Source organism: Ischnura elegans, chromosome 11 (assembly GCF_921293095.1).
Source record: "Ischnura elegans chromosome 11, ioIscEleg1.1, whole genome shotgun sequence".
Lineage (NCBI taxonomy): Eukaryota > Metazoa > Arthropoda > Insecta > Odonata > Coenagrionidae > Ischnura > Ischnura elegans.
The window spans coordinates 571419-587139 of record NC_060256.1 but is presented as its reverse complement, the minus strand read 5'-3'; the positions used below and the strand labels follow the sequence as shown (position 1 = coordinate 587139).

At 38.5% G+C, this 15721-nt stretch overlaps 1 protein-coding gene across 3 annotated transcripts in view; it reads left to right on the top strand.

The window, feature by feature from the left end:
• LOC124168149 (cystathionine beta-synthase) overlaps positions 1-15721 on the top strand; it is a 189486-nt gene that overhangs the window by 132874 nt on the left and 40891 nt on the right. For all 3 annotated transcript variants that reach the window (XM_046546273.1, XM_046546274.1, XM_046546272.1), the window contains one exon: positions 4822-4956. In XM_046546273.1, coding sequence (XP_046402229.1) covers positions 4822-4956 — 135 coding nt within the window. The remainder of the gene's footprint in view (positions 1-4821; positions 4957-15721) is intronic.

Below are 15721 nucleotides of genomic sequence, written 5' to 3'. Positions count from 1 at the left end.
AAGTTGAAACAGTTCAAAAGATTTATTACTTTTCGAACTTATTGGCATCCTTCGTTTGAGAAATCGATCTTAAAATCTCCACATATTACCAAGGATTCTTGCTTTTTCAGTTCTGGTTCAAGTAGAATCGTCCAATAGTGTACAAAAAGATTAATATCCCCAATTGGAGAACAATATATACAACTGACAACATTAAGTGATGTCAACTTATGATGAAGAATTCAGGGTGTTTGTCCAAAGGAGTCACATTCTTAAGAATATTTGCTTGGGAAGGAATACTATTTCTAATTAATATACACATTCCACCATTTGTCAAGTCAGTTCTGCAGAAGTAATTCCCAAAATAAAAACCAGAAACACACACAAAATTAATCTCATCCGGCTTCAACCAATGTTCCGTTAAACATAAAATATTGAGATTAGCAAAATAAAATTCCAACTGGACATTAAGATCATGAAGTTTATTCTGCAGAGTTTGCACATTTTGGTAATAAGCATTCAATTTAGAAGCAATGTCACAGACTATCATTCTGGTTGTGAGGCGTGGTTTTCGAAAAGGGTAATTATCAACAAAAACATTATCCGGCCAGAAAGAAGGCTCTATCAGAGTTTCACAATGGTTGCAATTTAAGGAAATGCAGAAGGATGCATATTTGTCGCAGAATACCTTGAGTTTTTTAATTTCTATAGCCAAGGATGCATTGACATCAGAAACTTCAGATATCACATACTCCTTAAGAGATTCCACCGATATATAATAATAATACAGTACACTCCCGATTATCCGGTCTAATGATGGGAAGGGATGGCACGAATAATCGGAAAACACGGATAACCCAAACTTTCACGTAAATGTCTGGCAGTTCCTAATGTACGTAAAACAAACATTATATTATTATTGTTGCAGTTATTCTGTTATTTTAGAGTGATTTCCGGACTCATTGCGAGCTTTCTTTACCAGTTCGCGATCTTTTTAGCGGCGATAACATGGTTGTACTTGTATTATTAATGCTCCATGTAAGGCCTTGTTTCGAAAACCAGACATTCGTGGCTGCGTGATCACGGATACAGAAAAGTGGTTTGCACGAATGCTTCAAAACCGCTGATCGACGTCAGAAACTACACTGTCAGGCACCACGCCACGTAGTCGCGTCTCGCACAGGTTGACCGGATTGCAAATGTTGCGGGACGTGTTTCCGTGATCTCGGAGCACGGTCGCGCACTGCGAAGCTTGGGAAACAGAAACAAGGTACTCCCGTGATGCAGCTAGCGCGCGATCGCTTCCGTTTTACGAAAGGGATTCTAACGGAAATAATAAGCCCGATCTATCCTACCATTAATGCAGAAATTCCAATGATTTTGCGTCCGATTATATTTTTAAAAATAAAGATGAGCGAGAGAGATATTCATGCACGGATAATCCGCAACCCGGATAAAACGCAGCCGGATAATCGGGAGTCTGCTGTAATAATAATTTTATTTCTGTTTGGTTACAAATGTAACATAGAAATCGTCATGTAGTGGACAAACAACACATGAGATAAAAACATAAAAGACAGATGACAGTGGTACATATTTTAGCTTCCAATGTTACCAGGCTACAAATATTACATAGTAATCGTCAATACAGATATAACTGCACATAAAATAAGAACATATTAGATATACATGATAGATCGCAGTGATTTAATATATACATGTTATGGCTTGCAAGGTGTCAAGTTTTTTTTTGTTAACATATTTTTTACACAAGCCGTAGTACTCATCTAGTGAATAAATTGAATTTTGATATACAGTAAAACCTCTATGTAGTGAACCTATTTACATCGTAAACCTCCATACTTCGTACCAACCCTCTGGTCCCGTCAGATTTACATGTAAATATATAGGCAAACCTCTATATAGTGAACCTCTTTATCTCGTAAAACCTCCATATATCGTACCAACAAGACGGCCCCGAGACGGCCTAACTACCTCCGCAAATCGTACCGAGACAACTAGAGACCATTAATGCAGCCGCGATTACCTAAATGGAATGACATTTACAGCGATAAATGTTTCACGCTTATTTTTTCTTATACACCTTTAATAATTTTCACGTTAACCATTAGTTAGGGCATCGAACTATCGTAATCATATTAAGTGACGGTAAATGAGGACAGAACACATCGTTTTCTCTCGAATCATGTTCAAAATCGCCCGATAGCACTCGCTTTCTTTTACTGATGGCTTTATTTTCTTGTAAGTGCCTACATACTATGTTCAGTTAATAAAAGAGGCGACCAGCGCAGCCTATAATCACTTGCTGACGGAAATATTTCAACTAACTTCACTCCCATCCACGGAGACCGAATTACTCGACCGCATTGCTACTTCCGCTTCTGAAATGAAAACATTTCATGAATTTTCCGCGACTTGAAATAAATCAAATACAGTTTCGCAATTATTTTATTCCCATATTTCCCGGTGTAGCACTTTCTTACTACTGCCTAGGTAATTTTTTCGATGCTTTCGTGAACGATCGTAGTTTAAAATTTATTGCGCTTAGCGACAGTCATATGTCTTGCCTGCGTATTTTTGCCGCGAAATCTGACTCTTCCATCGGGAGTCCGGGACGACAATTTCTAGCAACACTGAACGAACATCAATCCATGCGCGGCAGTGTTAGGTGAAGGAGACAACTAATTAGCTGATACGCGGAAGGGTAATGAAATTTTTTACCGTCGCCGCCGCATTCTGAAGTAGTTCGCCCAGCATTCTCACCGGGAAATCATGTCCTTTCGCAGACCTAGCGTTTCTGTGTGCCCTCGACAGCGTTTTTCTTAGGAACGCCACGTGTATTGTATTTTGGAGAGAGGGAATTCAACAAAATTTTCAAAATTACGCTCAATTTTTTGTAGTAGTCACGTGTTTATTTATTTTTTTATAATCTTTAACAAGTCACATATTATAAGAATGATAAATCAATTCTAAAAGATATAATAAGGAGTATTTTCAATTATTTGCCATAAAATATGAAAATTACTTAATTAATCATAGGCTGATGATGGATTCAAGAAATAAAAGAAGGCGTCTGCTTGACATTACCACATAATTAGCCATTTTCCTAGCCATCAACGAGGAAAGGCAGAAGGCAGTGACCTTTGGAATACCATCATTCACCCTCACATCTATTGTAAACAACCGAGGAAAAACAGAAGAAACTGAATATCTAGGCTGCACAAACAAAAAAACTCAGGCAGTTAAATATGAGGATGAAGAAATTATGTGTAGAAATATAAAACTATTGTTCTTTCCTCCGAACACTATTAGTAAATTGCAACCCTTAGACCAGGGAATTATTTCTTAGGTCAAAAAGCATTAACGAAAACAGCTAGTGATTTGTTTGTAGTGAAAATGGCATTCAAAAGTGCTTGTGGATTTGAAAACATTATTTCGAAAGAGTTCGAAAGAGAGAGAAAGAAGAGAGAAAAAATTTTTAAGCAAACCCATTAACTAATTTATTTTCTAAAAAGGCCTCTTGAACAATTTCTTTTACCTTTGTGTAATCATTAAATTGTAAATATATGTTCACTTATGCATACCTATATGTTTAAATATATTAATATAATGGCTTAAAAGACAGTAGCACCATTTATTTCCCAAGGATATGAAAAAAATGGTGCCTACCACTAAAACCTCTCTATAGTGAACCTCCATACATCGAAATGCCCAAATTTTGGTCCCCTCCATTACGATGTAAAGAGGTTTTACTGTATAAGCGTTTTTAATTTGTGCTTGAATGAGTTGCTATTTTGGATTGCTTTAATATCTGGTGGTAGTAAGTTAAAAAGTTTGGCCCCTTTATGATATATGATGGGAAGTTACACACATGCAAATGAGAGCGTCGTGGAACTCCCTTGAGAGCACATTTTTTTATCTGATGTGCCGATGGGTATTAGATTATGACGTTAACGTTTGTTTGAGACACGGATGTACTCGTCATCAGACACAATTGAATTTATAGCACCACGACCGGAAGCCAGGATGGAAGTAGGGACAGAATTAGCATCGGAGCTTACATAAATCCTGTTATCATTGGAGTCTGAAAGAAAGCACTTTTCACTAGGCACGTGTTCATTAGTTTTACCTGCTGTTTGCTCCTTGTTAGCTAGCGCGATGTGTGGCGTGTCATCATTTTGTCGGAGTGGGTTGCTGACGGTTTTGTAGAGGAGTGAAAAGGAGGGTATTGCTCAATTTCTTTACCACACTCAGAAGACAGCTTCACTGTTTCGTTAAATGAAACAGTTTTAGTTTATTGCACTGGTACATCCTCATGAGAACTCTTCAGTAGTTGTATCTCTTGCTAAAATTCTATATTAGACGCCTATCTATGTTGGATCTTGAAACTTTTGCTGCACGAAAAATGTTTCTGCATTCCACTAAGGCTTTCAGTGACAAGTCATCAAGATTGGAGCATTTGAATTGGAAAATAGGGGACATAACTCACAGTTTATAACTTTTTCTGCGGGTTCAACTGGTTTATTGCAGGAGCAACATTGGGGTAAACACAGACCAGACACCATATTTTCCACCAATCCAACTTTAGTTGTAGAAGATATTGTGGAAGACTAGGTTTTGAATGGTGGTGAATTGGTTGAGAAGGTAAGGGAAGATAATTGTACAAGAAAGGGTCAAAATGATGGCATTAGTATTGATGATCTGATGAGACTTGAACTTCACATGCCAGGTCACAAACGATTTATAAGGTACCAGTCTGCATATTACATACCTATATAGCCAGAGAAGTCCTGTCATTTGGGGAATTTCTTTTTTCTGCAGGTGGTGGAATTTGCCTGCTTCCTCCCTAGGTCTTGAGGCTCCTACTACCATCTTACCCACAGTATCTTGCCAGGAAGCAGTGGACATAATGAGGAAGGAGAGCTACGATCAACTTCCAGTGGTTGATGAATCTGGGTAAGTTTGTTTTTTTCCGTTACAGTAATGTTATTTGATTACATGTGCTAATGAAGCTCGGTTTATGAGTGCTTATAATCACCAGAAATTAGCTGAATATATCTGCATGAGAGGCAGTCATTGAGGGATGCCGTTCTGTGAGTGTGGAAGGCTGTTACGCAATCCACAACAACTGAAACAATAAACTCTTGCATGGCAAGTAACTTACGATAGTGCTGTTGCTCATTATGCAGCCACAGATACGCTGCTCATAGATAGTACCCCTTAAAGCCGCAGATTAGGTGTTGACTAGAGATGGGTCGAATAGCAGATTTCTCGAACTCAAATATCGAATTCGAATATTAAAACATTGCTCGAATATTCTAATACCTTGAATACTAGAGCTGCGCTAAGCATACTAAACGTACGTAAACTTCTTCTATTTCACTTGATGAATGTATAAATAAAAAGGTATGCAGTGGAACCTTGATCTATTGTTTTTCATGGGGATGGGCAAAAAAAAATAAATAAATAAAACTATGAATGCAGGAATGTTTAACTAGGTGCCTGTGCAGCAGGAAACACAAGATTTTGGCGAGTAATTGTGATTTCCTTAATAGGATTTAAACAGGAATTTAGCTGATCAATGGAATATTTTGATTTTATGGAAACAATTTGGGCATATAGTTGATTCAACTAACATCTCTTTCAAGTATTCTAAGGGGACACACCACCTCGCGAAAAAATGATTGCATGCTGTCTCGGCATTTACGCTCTCAGGTAAAAATTACTCCATTGAAACTGGGCTGAAACAACCTTGAAACTCACTGCCTTGCTTATATGCTGAAATGCATTGAAATTGAAACAAAACCAGTGGAGTTTGGAAGAGGGATGGCAGGGCAGAAGCAGTGCACTTAAGTAATCCAGCTACGCCAATTAAACTCCCTTGGCTGACTAAAATGAAACTCCCTTGGCTACTAACTAGACTGAAACTCCCTTGCCTTCTCAGCTGGAACTCCCTTGTTTGGATGAATCCAATTCCCCTGCCTAATCCATTGAAATTCCCAAGTCAAATCATATGAAACACAGTAAATTAACAACTTGCACAGCCTAGCCAACAGTGTATGATCACATACAGTAAAACTTTGATTTTACGCAGTTGGAGAGACCAAAATATGGGCACTGTGTAAAATCAACGTGTGTAAAATCAAGAGTTAGTATTGAGGAGGAGTATAGTTTTCAGGATAACACTGGCTCATTATTTTTAGAACACTTAGCCATACACTTTTGTATAGTTCTGATTTAAGCCAGAACCGGAACCAGAAAAAGTCTCATATGTGAGGTTTAACGGTAAAGGAGCATGAAATAATTTTCAATCGCGTCAGATATATGTTTCCCGGATTCAATTACTCATTTGGAGGCAAGAAAATGAAGCCTAATAACACTGTACGGCATGAAAATCGGCCCTGACACCATTCCTTCTAATTCATAGGTACAATGACCTCCTAAATCCGAATATGAACTCCATTTTTCCCCATCACCCACCATTTTCGGGGGAGCTCCCCCCCCCACCCCCCAATTTTTATCACTTTTCGGTCATTAAGAGGAATAAAAAGGATTATTTTAGCATTTAAATTTTTTCTAGGGGTTTTGAGGGGAGCAAAATCCTAAAAAATTAATATTAATGGTAAAGAGGCAGATTTGGGGGAATTAGCATACGTAAATTGTGTAAAAACGCTTTAAAAATGACCAATTTTGCTATTTTTTTTCGCAAATTTTCATGTAGATATTTTTAAAAATTTCCAGCTTCTATTTCACATCATCCTCCCTGAAAGATAATTATACATGACAGCAATAAACAGCAGTATTAATAAAAATATTTTGCTGCATAGCATAGCAACAATAATTAAAATATGTAGCAATAGCTCGGAAGATTCACTTTACTACTCTGGCCCTCGCAGTGCCTCTCCCACTCAGGCTTGGACAGCATTTCTCTTGATTTTGCAGCAAAAAAAAAATAAAAGTAATACTTTCTAGTTCCACGAAGAATATAAAACTGAGATTTTATATTTTCATTGGATTAAAAAAGTAATCTTTCTCCTTAATCATGGAATTCCACAAAGTATCAGCCTCTCAAATCAATTATGTATATTGAAGTTGTCATCATCTTCCCTCGGTATACCTCTAGTGATCGCAGAGTCAACTCTTTCGGTGTTCTGGACAAGGATCCTTTTTTTCCAAGTAATTTAAATAGTGCAAAACAGTAAAAGTTGTTTTACTCCGGCTTTTTCCAAGTGAATGTCAGTATGTGGGCTTGAGTTGTGATTATTAGCGTGATTTAATGTGTAATTATGTTACGCATGCATAAAAATCATGCTCATTGCTTCAGCTATGTTTGCGGTGAATTGACTTAAACATCGCAACAATAACCGCTTTCTTTAATTCTTAAAACTGCATATAAATTTTACTCTGGCTGCCAAATTGGCGGTCAGGGCTAAGATTAAGCTCCAAGTGTTTGCTGCACCACTTGTTGCCGTAATTTGACGAAATACTTGATCAAACTACTATTGCTGCATCTGAACTGCTTCCTTTGTGAATACAACAGCCACGCCCGAGAAAAACATTACATCTTACGGAACTAGCCTCTGCGAGAAAGCTTCACTAATGGTTATAAAAATGTCGCTCATTTTTCCCTGGTTATGGCAGAAAATATTCACTTGCCACCAAACTAGGACAGATGAAATACTTTGTGAAAGAAATAGACAAGACAGGAGCTGAATTTCAATTTTTAACTTAAAGTCTTCGTTTTAGTGAGGCTAAAACCAAGGAAGAAATTCGTGGGCCTCCAGAATAGGAAACTTTTCCAAGATTTGACGTTTATGAAACACCTGAATCATAAAGAAAATCGAGCTTGCTTTGGATTCTGAAACTTGTGTTAGAACTTTTTGGGTGACAAAGAAGTGATGATTATGTCGCCCATGACGAGGAATTGCTGTCAGCGTATTAGGCCAAGGGGTGTAATGTATCACTAAAAATGCATTTCCTGCATTCACACCTGGACCTTTTCATAGAATATTTTGGAGCAGTTTCAAATTAACATTGGGAACGGTTCCATGAAGATATCACCAAAGGAGAGGAGATTTTCAGAGAAGTTGAATGCGGGCATGTTGGTATGTATATGAGGCATACTGCTGCTTTTTGTATGAGAAACTTCTACCTCAGTAAAAGGGAAGGGAAAGGAAAATGAAATACCAAGTTACTCATGCTATTCATATTTCTTCACATTTGTTATTTTTCTCTTTGTTGATGCACATGTGGTGTTGAGGGCACCAGCGTGGTAGCGTACCTTCTGAACTGTTGGCACAAATTTTTCATTTTTTTCTATGCCCTGTTCTTAAATATTTTTATTATTGCTAATATGAGCTGTTGATATATTTTTCCATCATTCTGGGATATTTCTGGTAGGGAAAGTTGAAATGGGAGCTGAAAAATGAAGAAAATAAGTGAAAAAAATTGCAAAAAAAGGAAAGGTTGACAATTTTTAATGCATTTTTAAAATCATTAACGGATACTAATCCCCACAAATCTAAATCCTTGCCACTAATTATCATGTTTTAGAACTTTTCACCTCTCAAACACCTAATAAGAAATATAAATGCTAATATAATCCTTTTCATTCCTCCAAATTATTGCAAAAGTGATGAAAATTAGAGGGGTTCTTCCCCCCTGAAAATGGTGTGTGATGGAGGAAAATGGATGTCATATTCGGATTTAGGAGATCATTTTACACATGAATCAGCAGAAATGGTACCAGGGCTCAAGAAAAAATTATTTTTTGCCGTCCAGTGTAATCATATTTACTCACAAGCAACACCACAGATGACGTGTTACCTTAAGAGAAACAACGTTGCATTCCTGAACAATGTTTCCCATGGTTGAATTGCTACCATTTCTGGCACTAAGATTACTTCTGTTATCCAGGAGAAATTTCGGAATGGTGATACAGTGGAAGCCCCTTATAACGAGTACGGGATATAGCGACAAGCTCGAATTAGCGACAGCTACCCAAGGAACCATTTTAAACCCTATGATTTAAATGTAAAATATATTCGTATTAGCGATAATGGCTCGATTCCTCTCTTGCGCCATTCGCAATTACGACAGGTTGACTTTTTGACCACGTGCCACATCTCTGGAATTCAATGCTTTTAAAACGGCATTTTTTCCGCCAACGTCGACGTCTACATGTTCCGTATTCTCCTATTCTTCTTTCCTCAATAAATTTCTCGAGTACACATTTCATTGCTCTTTTGTCATCTCCCTCCCGCGCCTCCGCAGTGAGGTTAAAAATTATTCCGCCCGTCTGCTAGCACCATGGCTGGTAAACGCAAGTCCTTGGATTTAAAAACCAAAATGAGAATTATTGCAGATTGTGAAAGTGGAGAGTGTTCAAAGAGTGAAATAGTGAGGCGATTTGGAATTAATACATCGATATTGTTCACAATTTTAAAGAAAAAAGAACAAATTCGTTCGTCAGTGCTTAAAGAAGGGCGTCCAAGCACTCAAAAAACACCTGCGGCCCGGAGAGCATCCGCAGCTAGAAACTGCTCTTTTCTCGTGGTTTTGCCAGCAAAGAGCCGCAGGGATTCCTATCACCGGCCCAATGATGAAGGCTAAAGCTGAGTATTTGTGTGAGAGGCTTGGTGAAGACAATTTTAAGTGCTCGGATGGATGGTTTGCACGATTTAAAAATAGGAAGGGGATATCCCTCGTCAAACTATCCGGTGAATCATCAAGTGTTGACGTTAATGCTGTGAAAGGCTGGGCTCCGGTCCTTAAAGACTATTTGGACAATTACAGCCCCTGCGATATTTACAACGCGGATGAGACGGGCATATATTTTAACCTTCTCCCGGGCAAAACTCTCGCCACTCGAACGGACCCCTGCAAAGGAGGGAAGAAAAGTAAAGACCGCATAACTGTTCTTTTATGCGCCAATATGGATGGTTCAGATAAGTTAAAACCGTTCATGGAGGGGAAATCCGCCCATCCCCGATGTTTTAAGGGAGTTAAAACTCTCCCTTGCACTTACGAAGCAAATAAAAATGCTTGGATGACGGCTGCTATCTACACGCAGTGGTTACGAGCGTTTGATGCCAGGATTGGTGGAAGGAATAAAAAAGTACTGTTATTCATTGACAATTGCCCAGCCCACCCACTAATAGAACTAAGAAACGTTAAAATTGTGTTAATGCCGCCTAACACTACAAGCGTTCTTCACGTTCTTCAGTTCCAGTCAGCATTCCTATCAAAAAGTGTGCGCTACTGCCGCTAGAGGTCTCTACGTCCGCTGATATTGCGTCTGATTGCGTGAATCTCCACGAAAGATAAATATTGCTAGACAGACAAAGAGTGGACTTCATTTATCATTTGTCCTTCTATTTATTTGAAACAGTTTTTCACCCTTTCCACCGAAGATAATTGATATGACTAATATGCTTTTAGATGCCGTAATGCTGTTCGGTTTCATGATTCCGATAGCATTTGAGTCGGCTGTTTTGAAACACGATAGTAAACCATTCATACAGGCAGACTTGAAGCATAAGAAGATTACTTCCACCTTCATTTCGCCGTTAACCTGAAAAAGATAGAATTGCAATGCTCATGTGGAACCCTAAAATTTTATCACGCTCCTTTCGTCACCCAATTGCAGCAGCCACCCATCATTTTCATTACTACTCGGAAAGATAGAAGGTATGAAATTTTGAACAGATTCCGAAGTTTTAGCATTTAATAGTCTGATGCATAGCCATAACTGGTAGTTATGACATGTATATTTGGAGCATCCAAGAAATAAGGATAATAACAGCTCATAATGCACAGTTCAGTACGAGTGAGTCTGAAGCTGGGACTTTTAAAATCGACTTCTTAATGCCTCGGCATATAGCATCCTGCATTATTACATATGATTTGATCATAGATTGCAAGTGAATATGATCATCAGTGAATTAAATGTTCAAAATAATGATTTAAAACGGCTATCATGCTGCAATTTTCGCCTCTCGGCAGAAACAGCCGTGGTGACGCCTGATGAGTGATTTTTTTGTGACGATGTAATTGCATTCGGTAACAACGACAACTCACTATAGCGACAGATTTCTCTGTTCCCAACAGCTGTCGTTATAAGGGGCTTCCACTGTACTTAATGCTCGGGGAGAAGCTAATTTTCGAAAATAATCTCATTAACACTAGAAGGACGGCAGGGGTCATTTGACCCATTTTCAGAATTCAAATTTATTTTTCTCTTACTAAAATATTTTTTTTTAATTTGAAACTTTTTGACTTTGTTAATTTTGGTCTATATTTCGATAAATTAGTGAAAATTCAACAATGGTGTTTTCTTTTAAATTTTTATGACGTGTTATACCTAGAAGGACGGCTAGGGGTCATTTGACCCACAACTGGTTTTCGTACTATTTTCTTGCCCGTGAGCACTTTTGTGCCATGTATATCATATAATCAGCAAGAAGCTAGTAAGGTAGATGATTGGCTTCATTTTGAACCTGGAAGTACCCGGTTCAATGCCAGTTTCGTCTCAAGGGCTCCTATCAGTATTCGAAAACCTAGGCATAGCGACTTGTTGTGCACAATCTTTCGATATTTTTCTGGCAGCAAAGGGAAATAAAACCTTTTCAATCCTTGATTTGCATAAATTCATGTAATTATGATATTTTAATTTTGTTTTACTTATTGTTCAATGATTATTGTATTACCTACACCGGAAAATCGTCACGTATCCCATGACTTTTTTTCGTCGGCCAAGATTCTGAGCTCTTAGAGACATTATTTTCAATATCGCCTCATCAGGTTTACGAATAACTGTTTCATTTTTCTGGCCTGACGGCACTGTCACTCGGCCTTGCCCCTTTGCCGTGTGTCCAACGTTACTACCGCCTGACCCCTTCGGGGTTTGGAGTGGGTTGAGTGCATGCTGCGTCCTGGGGAAAAATCCTGTCTCTTTTTGAGAGAGCGGAGGAATTGGGTGGACTGTAAAATTCTACTGTAAATCCTACCCTTGGAATCCGCTTGTAGGTCGGAGAAGAATCACTACTGTTAGTTCTTGGATGATACGAATCAGGATACGGTTGGCGGTTGAGTCCCTGCCTTTCGAACGGCAATTAGCGTTACTTCTGAAATTTTTGTCCTTTTGTATGAATTTCTAATGCTCTCCAGCTCTCTATACCTCCAATGCAGTTGGAGAAGATTCTGCCATGATGGCCTTTCGTTTGTAGATATTTTCGAATGCATATCAGTAGCGAGTTGAGGAAGAAAGTAAGAAATCGAGAAATATATCATAAGAAGAGAATTGTTGCGATTCAAATAGCTGTAGGGAATATTGAAGATCAGACTGGAAGTGAATCGGAAAAATCAGTTCAAGGACATTCTCACCAATCCATTAACATCTGCGTGTGATGGAAGCGACGAAGTCCAAGATAGTGAATCCTATGGCGACTTTGGCGTAACAGCAAATGCACACCTCTATCCAACAAAATGCAGCTGTCCTTTTATGAGGTAAATTCCAAATAAACCAGACAAATTTGGAATCAAGTACTGGGTTTTGACAGATGTGAAATGAAAATACAGCCTAAATGAATTTCCATGTTGTGGCAAAGATGATGATTGGCCATCAAATCAAGCGATGGGGAAATAAATAGTCACTAAAGTGACCATAACATACAAGAATTCAGGAATATATGTAACTTGTAACATTTATTTTCCATTTATCCAGCTGGCAGGAAATCATAAAAAATGGAAAACTTCTCTTGCACGGACAATCTGAAAAAAACAGGCGGGACGCACGAATATCCATGACCCCTAAAATAGCCATGTAATCCATTCAAAGCGAGTGTTCAAAAATACCTTAGGCCATACTCTTACGTAGAATCAGGCAAACTAGAACAATAATGTACTTTTACTCAGCAGCATGATCTCAGACGACACTATTTCCTAAACGAATAAAAGAATACCAGAGACCATCCTATTTCATAATAAGAACAAAGCGGGAGTAGATATGATGAATAGTATGCATCAATTTATTTACACGTCTCCAAATCCAACAGTCTAATCTCTACGGGCACAAAAAAGAAAAAGATGCCAAGTACCATCAAATGGAAGCAATTTCCTTTGCGTTTTCCAAATTCCTTTTCATGTGTAAATGGCTGGTGTCCTAACACCCCCTGCCACACGCTTTAAAGCGGCTTGCGTGTAATAGTGTAGATTAAGATGTAGATGAATAAATCGTCCAATGTACGTATTCAGCGCAAATAAAATTTTGTGGAAACAGCGCTGAAAAAATACTGTCTGTCTGAGATTTACAACAAAGTAATAAGTTTAAAAAATTTTAATGCAAATTTTGTAAACCCAGTACGCCTATTGTTTAAACATGTAACGCAAATTTTGTATTGAGTGTATGTGTTTTCATTATTAGATTTGCAATCGACTACTAAATACGGTTTAATCCATGATTATTTAAAATAATTGTTATTAACTTTTGACGATGGAAATAACATTTAATAATGTTAATTAGTGTTTTTAATGAACCGATTAAACAATTAATACAATTAAACTGAATATTGGATGAAAATTAGGCCTTTTATTCCTAAATACATTTTAGGGGTCAAATGACCCCTAGCCGTCCTTCTAGGTAGCGCGAAACCCCCGTCCTCCTAGTGTTAAAAGCATTTTCAGGAAATCCGTTTAACCACATGCAGACAAACAAATATTGAAGATTGAAGAAATGACATATCTGAGGATAGTCATCCAAATGAACCCCATTAACAGGGAGCAAAATTTGGGAGTGTGGGTGTAGGCGTGAAAAGATTGATGACATAAATATTTGCCTCGTTTTTACGCAGAGACACTCAAGTCCGGCAGGAAAGCATAGGAAATTGCAAAGGTGAAACTTCGATTTTACATCTTTTCTTGATTTTACGCAGTTGTCTTTCGACTTGTTTTGAAAATCCTGACTGGAGCAATAGGAAGTTAGGTTATTTATGTATTCGTTTCAATGAGTTGCAAAAATGAAAACAGGAATGGTTGAAATGACGCGAAAGACATCGCAAATCTAATTATTGCTTCCCCCTGCGCCCTCTCAGTAATATTTCAGGCTTCTTTACAAACGCGAATACATATCGCTTGTAGTTCAAATTTGCCGTAGAAGGATATCAAAACAGCATACGGCAATGGCCATGTATGCGTAACTACTTTTGATTATGACAGATGATCGCCGGAGATATTAATGTTATCACCTTTCGTTTATTATTTGACTTACCGTATAAGCGTGTGTGAGAGGTGCACCCCTATTTTGAGCATCGAAGCTATAAAGAAAAAATATTTTGCGGCATTTTTTTATCCTATCGTGCGGTGTTGCAGACGTATGCCTGGAATTTCGACAGTTATCGAAATTTCCTCTTTCAATCCTAATTTAAAGAGAAAATTTTGATAACTGCGGCGGTAATAGCGGCTTAAGAGGGAGTAGAAAGAGTTCCGATCCTCTCTTCGCATACGCCGTTGCCCTACGATGCTAGTCCTACTTGCGAACAATTTTGTTTAGAAGCTCTCGCACGAGTATTGCAATAGATTTGCAGCCGAGGTAAATTTTAAGTCAAAACACGACAGGCACATAGCATGAACCTTCCCAAGAGATTGGACAACCATTGGGGCAATCTCAGCACCGTAGGATAATAACCGCATCGTAGATTTAACGGAACTACACTCGGCCCTCCATCAGCTAATGCCTCTGCCATTTTTTTTTCCCTTTCCGAGACCCCACAGGAAAATAGGAAAATATCAAGTTACAGGGGAACAATGGAAACGTGTTTCATCCCTACCCCATCTCACCAACTGACCTTTTTCGGTCTACCAGGTTCAATTCTCCTAGTTTCTAGAGGCCAAATACTAGGTGAGTCACCTGCTGAGCTCGAAGATATCTCGATATCTTTCAGCAATTGTATGTCATGCACGAGGTTCTAAAAAGAATGAGACCTAAGGCGACGTACATCTGACAGAATTTAAATTTTTTAAGCTCTAATTGATTGACGCAAACATTAAAACAAGGCTACTAATATTCAACATAGTCCAAACAGCACAATTTCGGAAGAAACAAGCATAGCATAAGCACATTCAAACAAGACGAGACGGACTGGAAACTTCAGGCAACGCAAACTGCGTATATCACATTGCTGCGCCTTCGCCCCTTCGCTTTGAAGGCAACGACGTCACATGCAAGATCGGACGTGTTCTTCCCTTGCTCCTTCGCTCATAGCCTCCTTGCTTGAAATACGGAGGGGAGGGAGCGCGCTCCTTCCCCTCGACCTCACCTTCAGCACTCCTCAATTAGAAGCATTTCCGATTTCTTCTATCCACCATTTAATCAAACAATGAACACACTCGTTCGAATCTTTTAAACTGCAGGTTTTGACACCAATATAATTTTCAGTTGCAAAAATCCTCATATTAGCTTCTGAAGATGATTTTTGAAAAATCATGTGCTCAGCGTAATGGCAAGACAGAAGTTGACTATTAACCAGGTATGTCCTTCAAAACTACGCGTTTCTCTACGTTTGATACGCGATTAATATATGCAGTATAAATGCCGTGGGATACCCTCTCATGGCAGTAAATTTTTCACGCACTCCGGAGCGAATCACCCCACACGATCTTTTCCATGTTCACCTCTGGGGTATCGACATGACGGCGCGATGCTTACAATAAATGCAAACAGGAG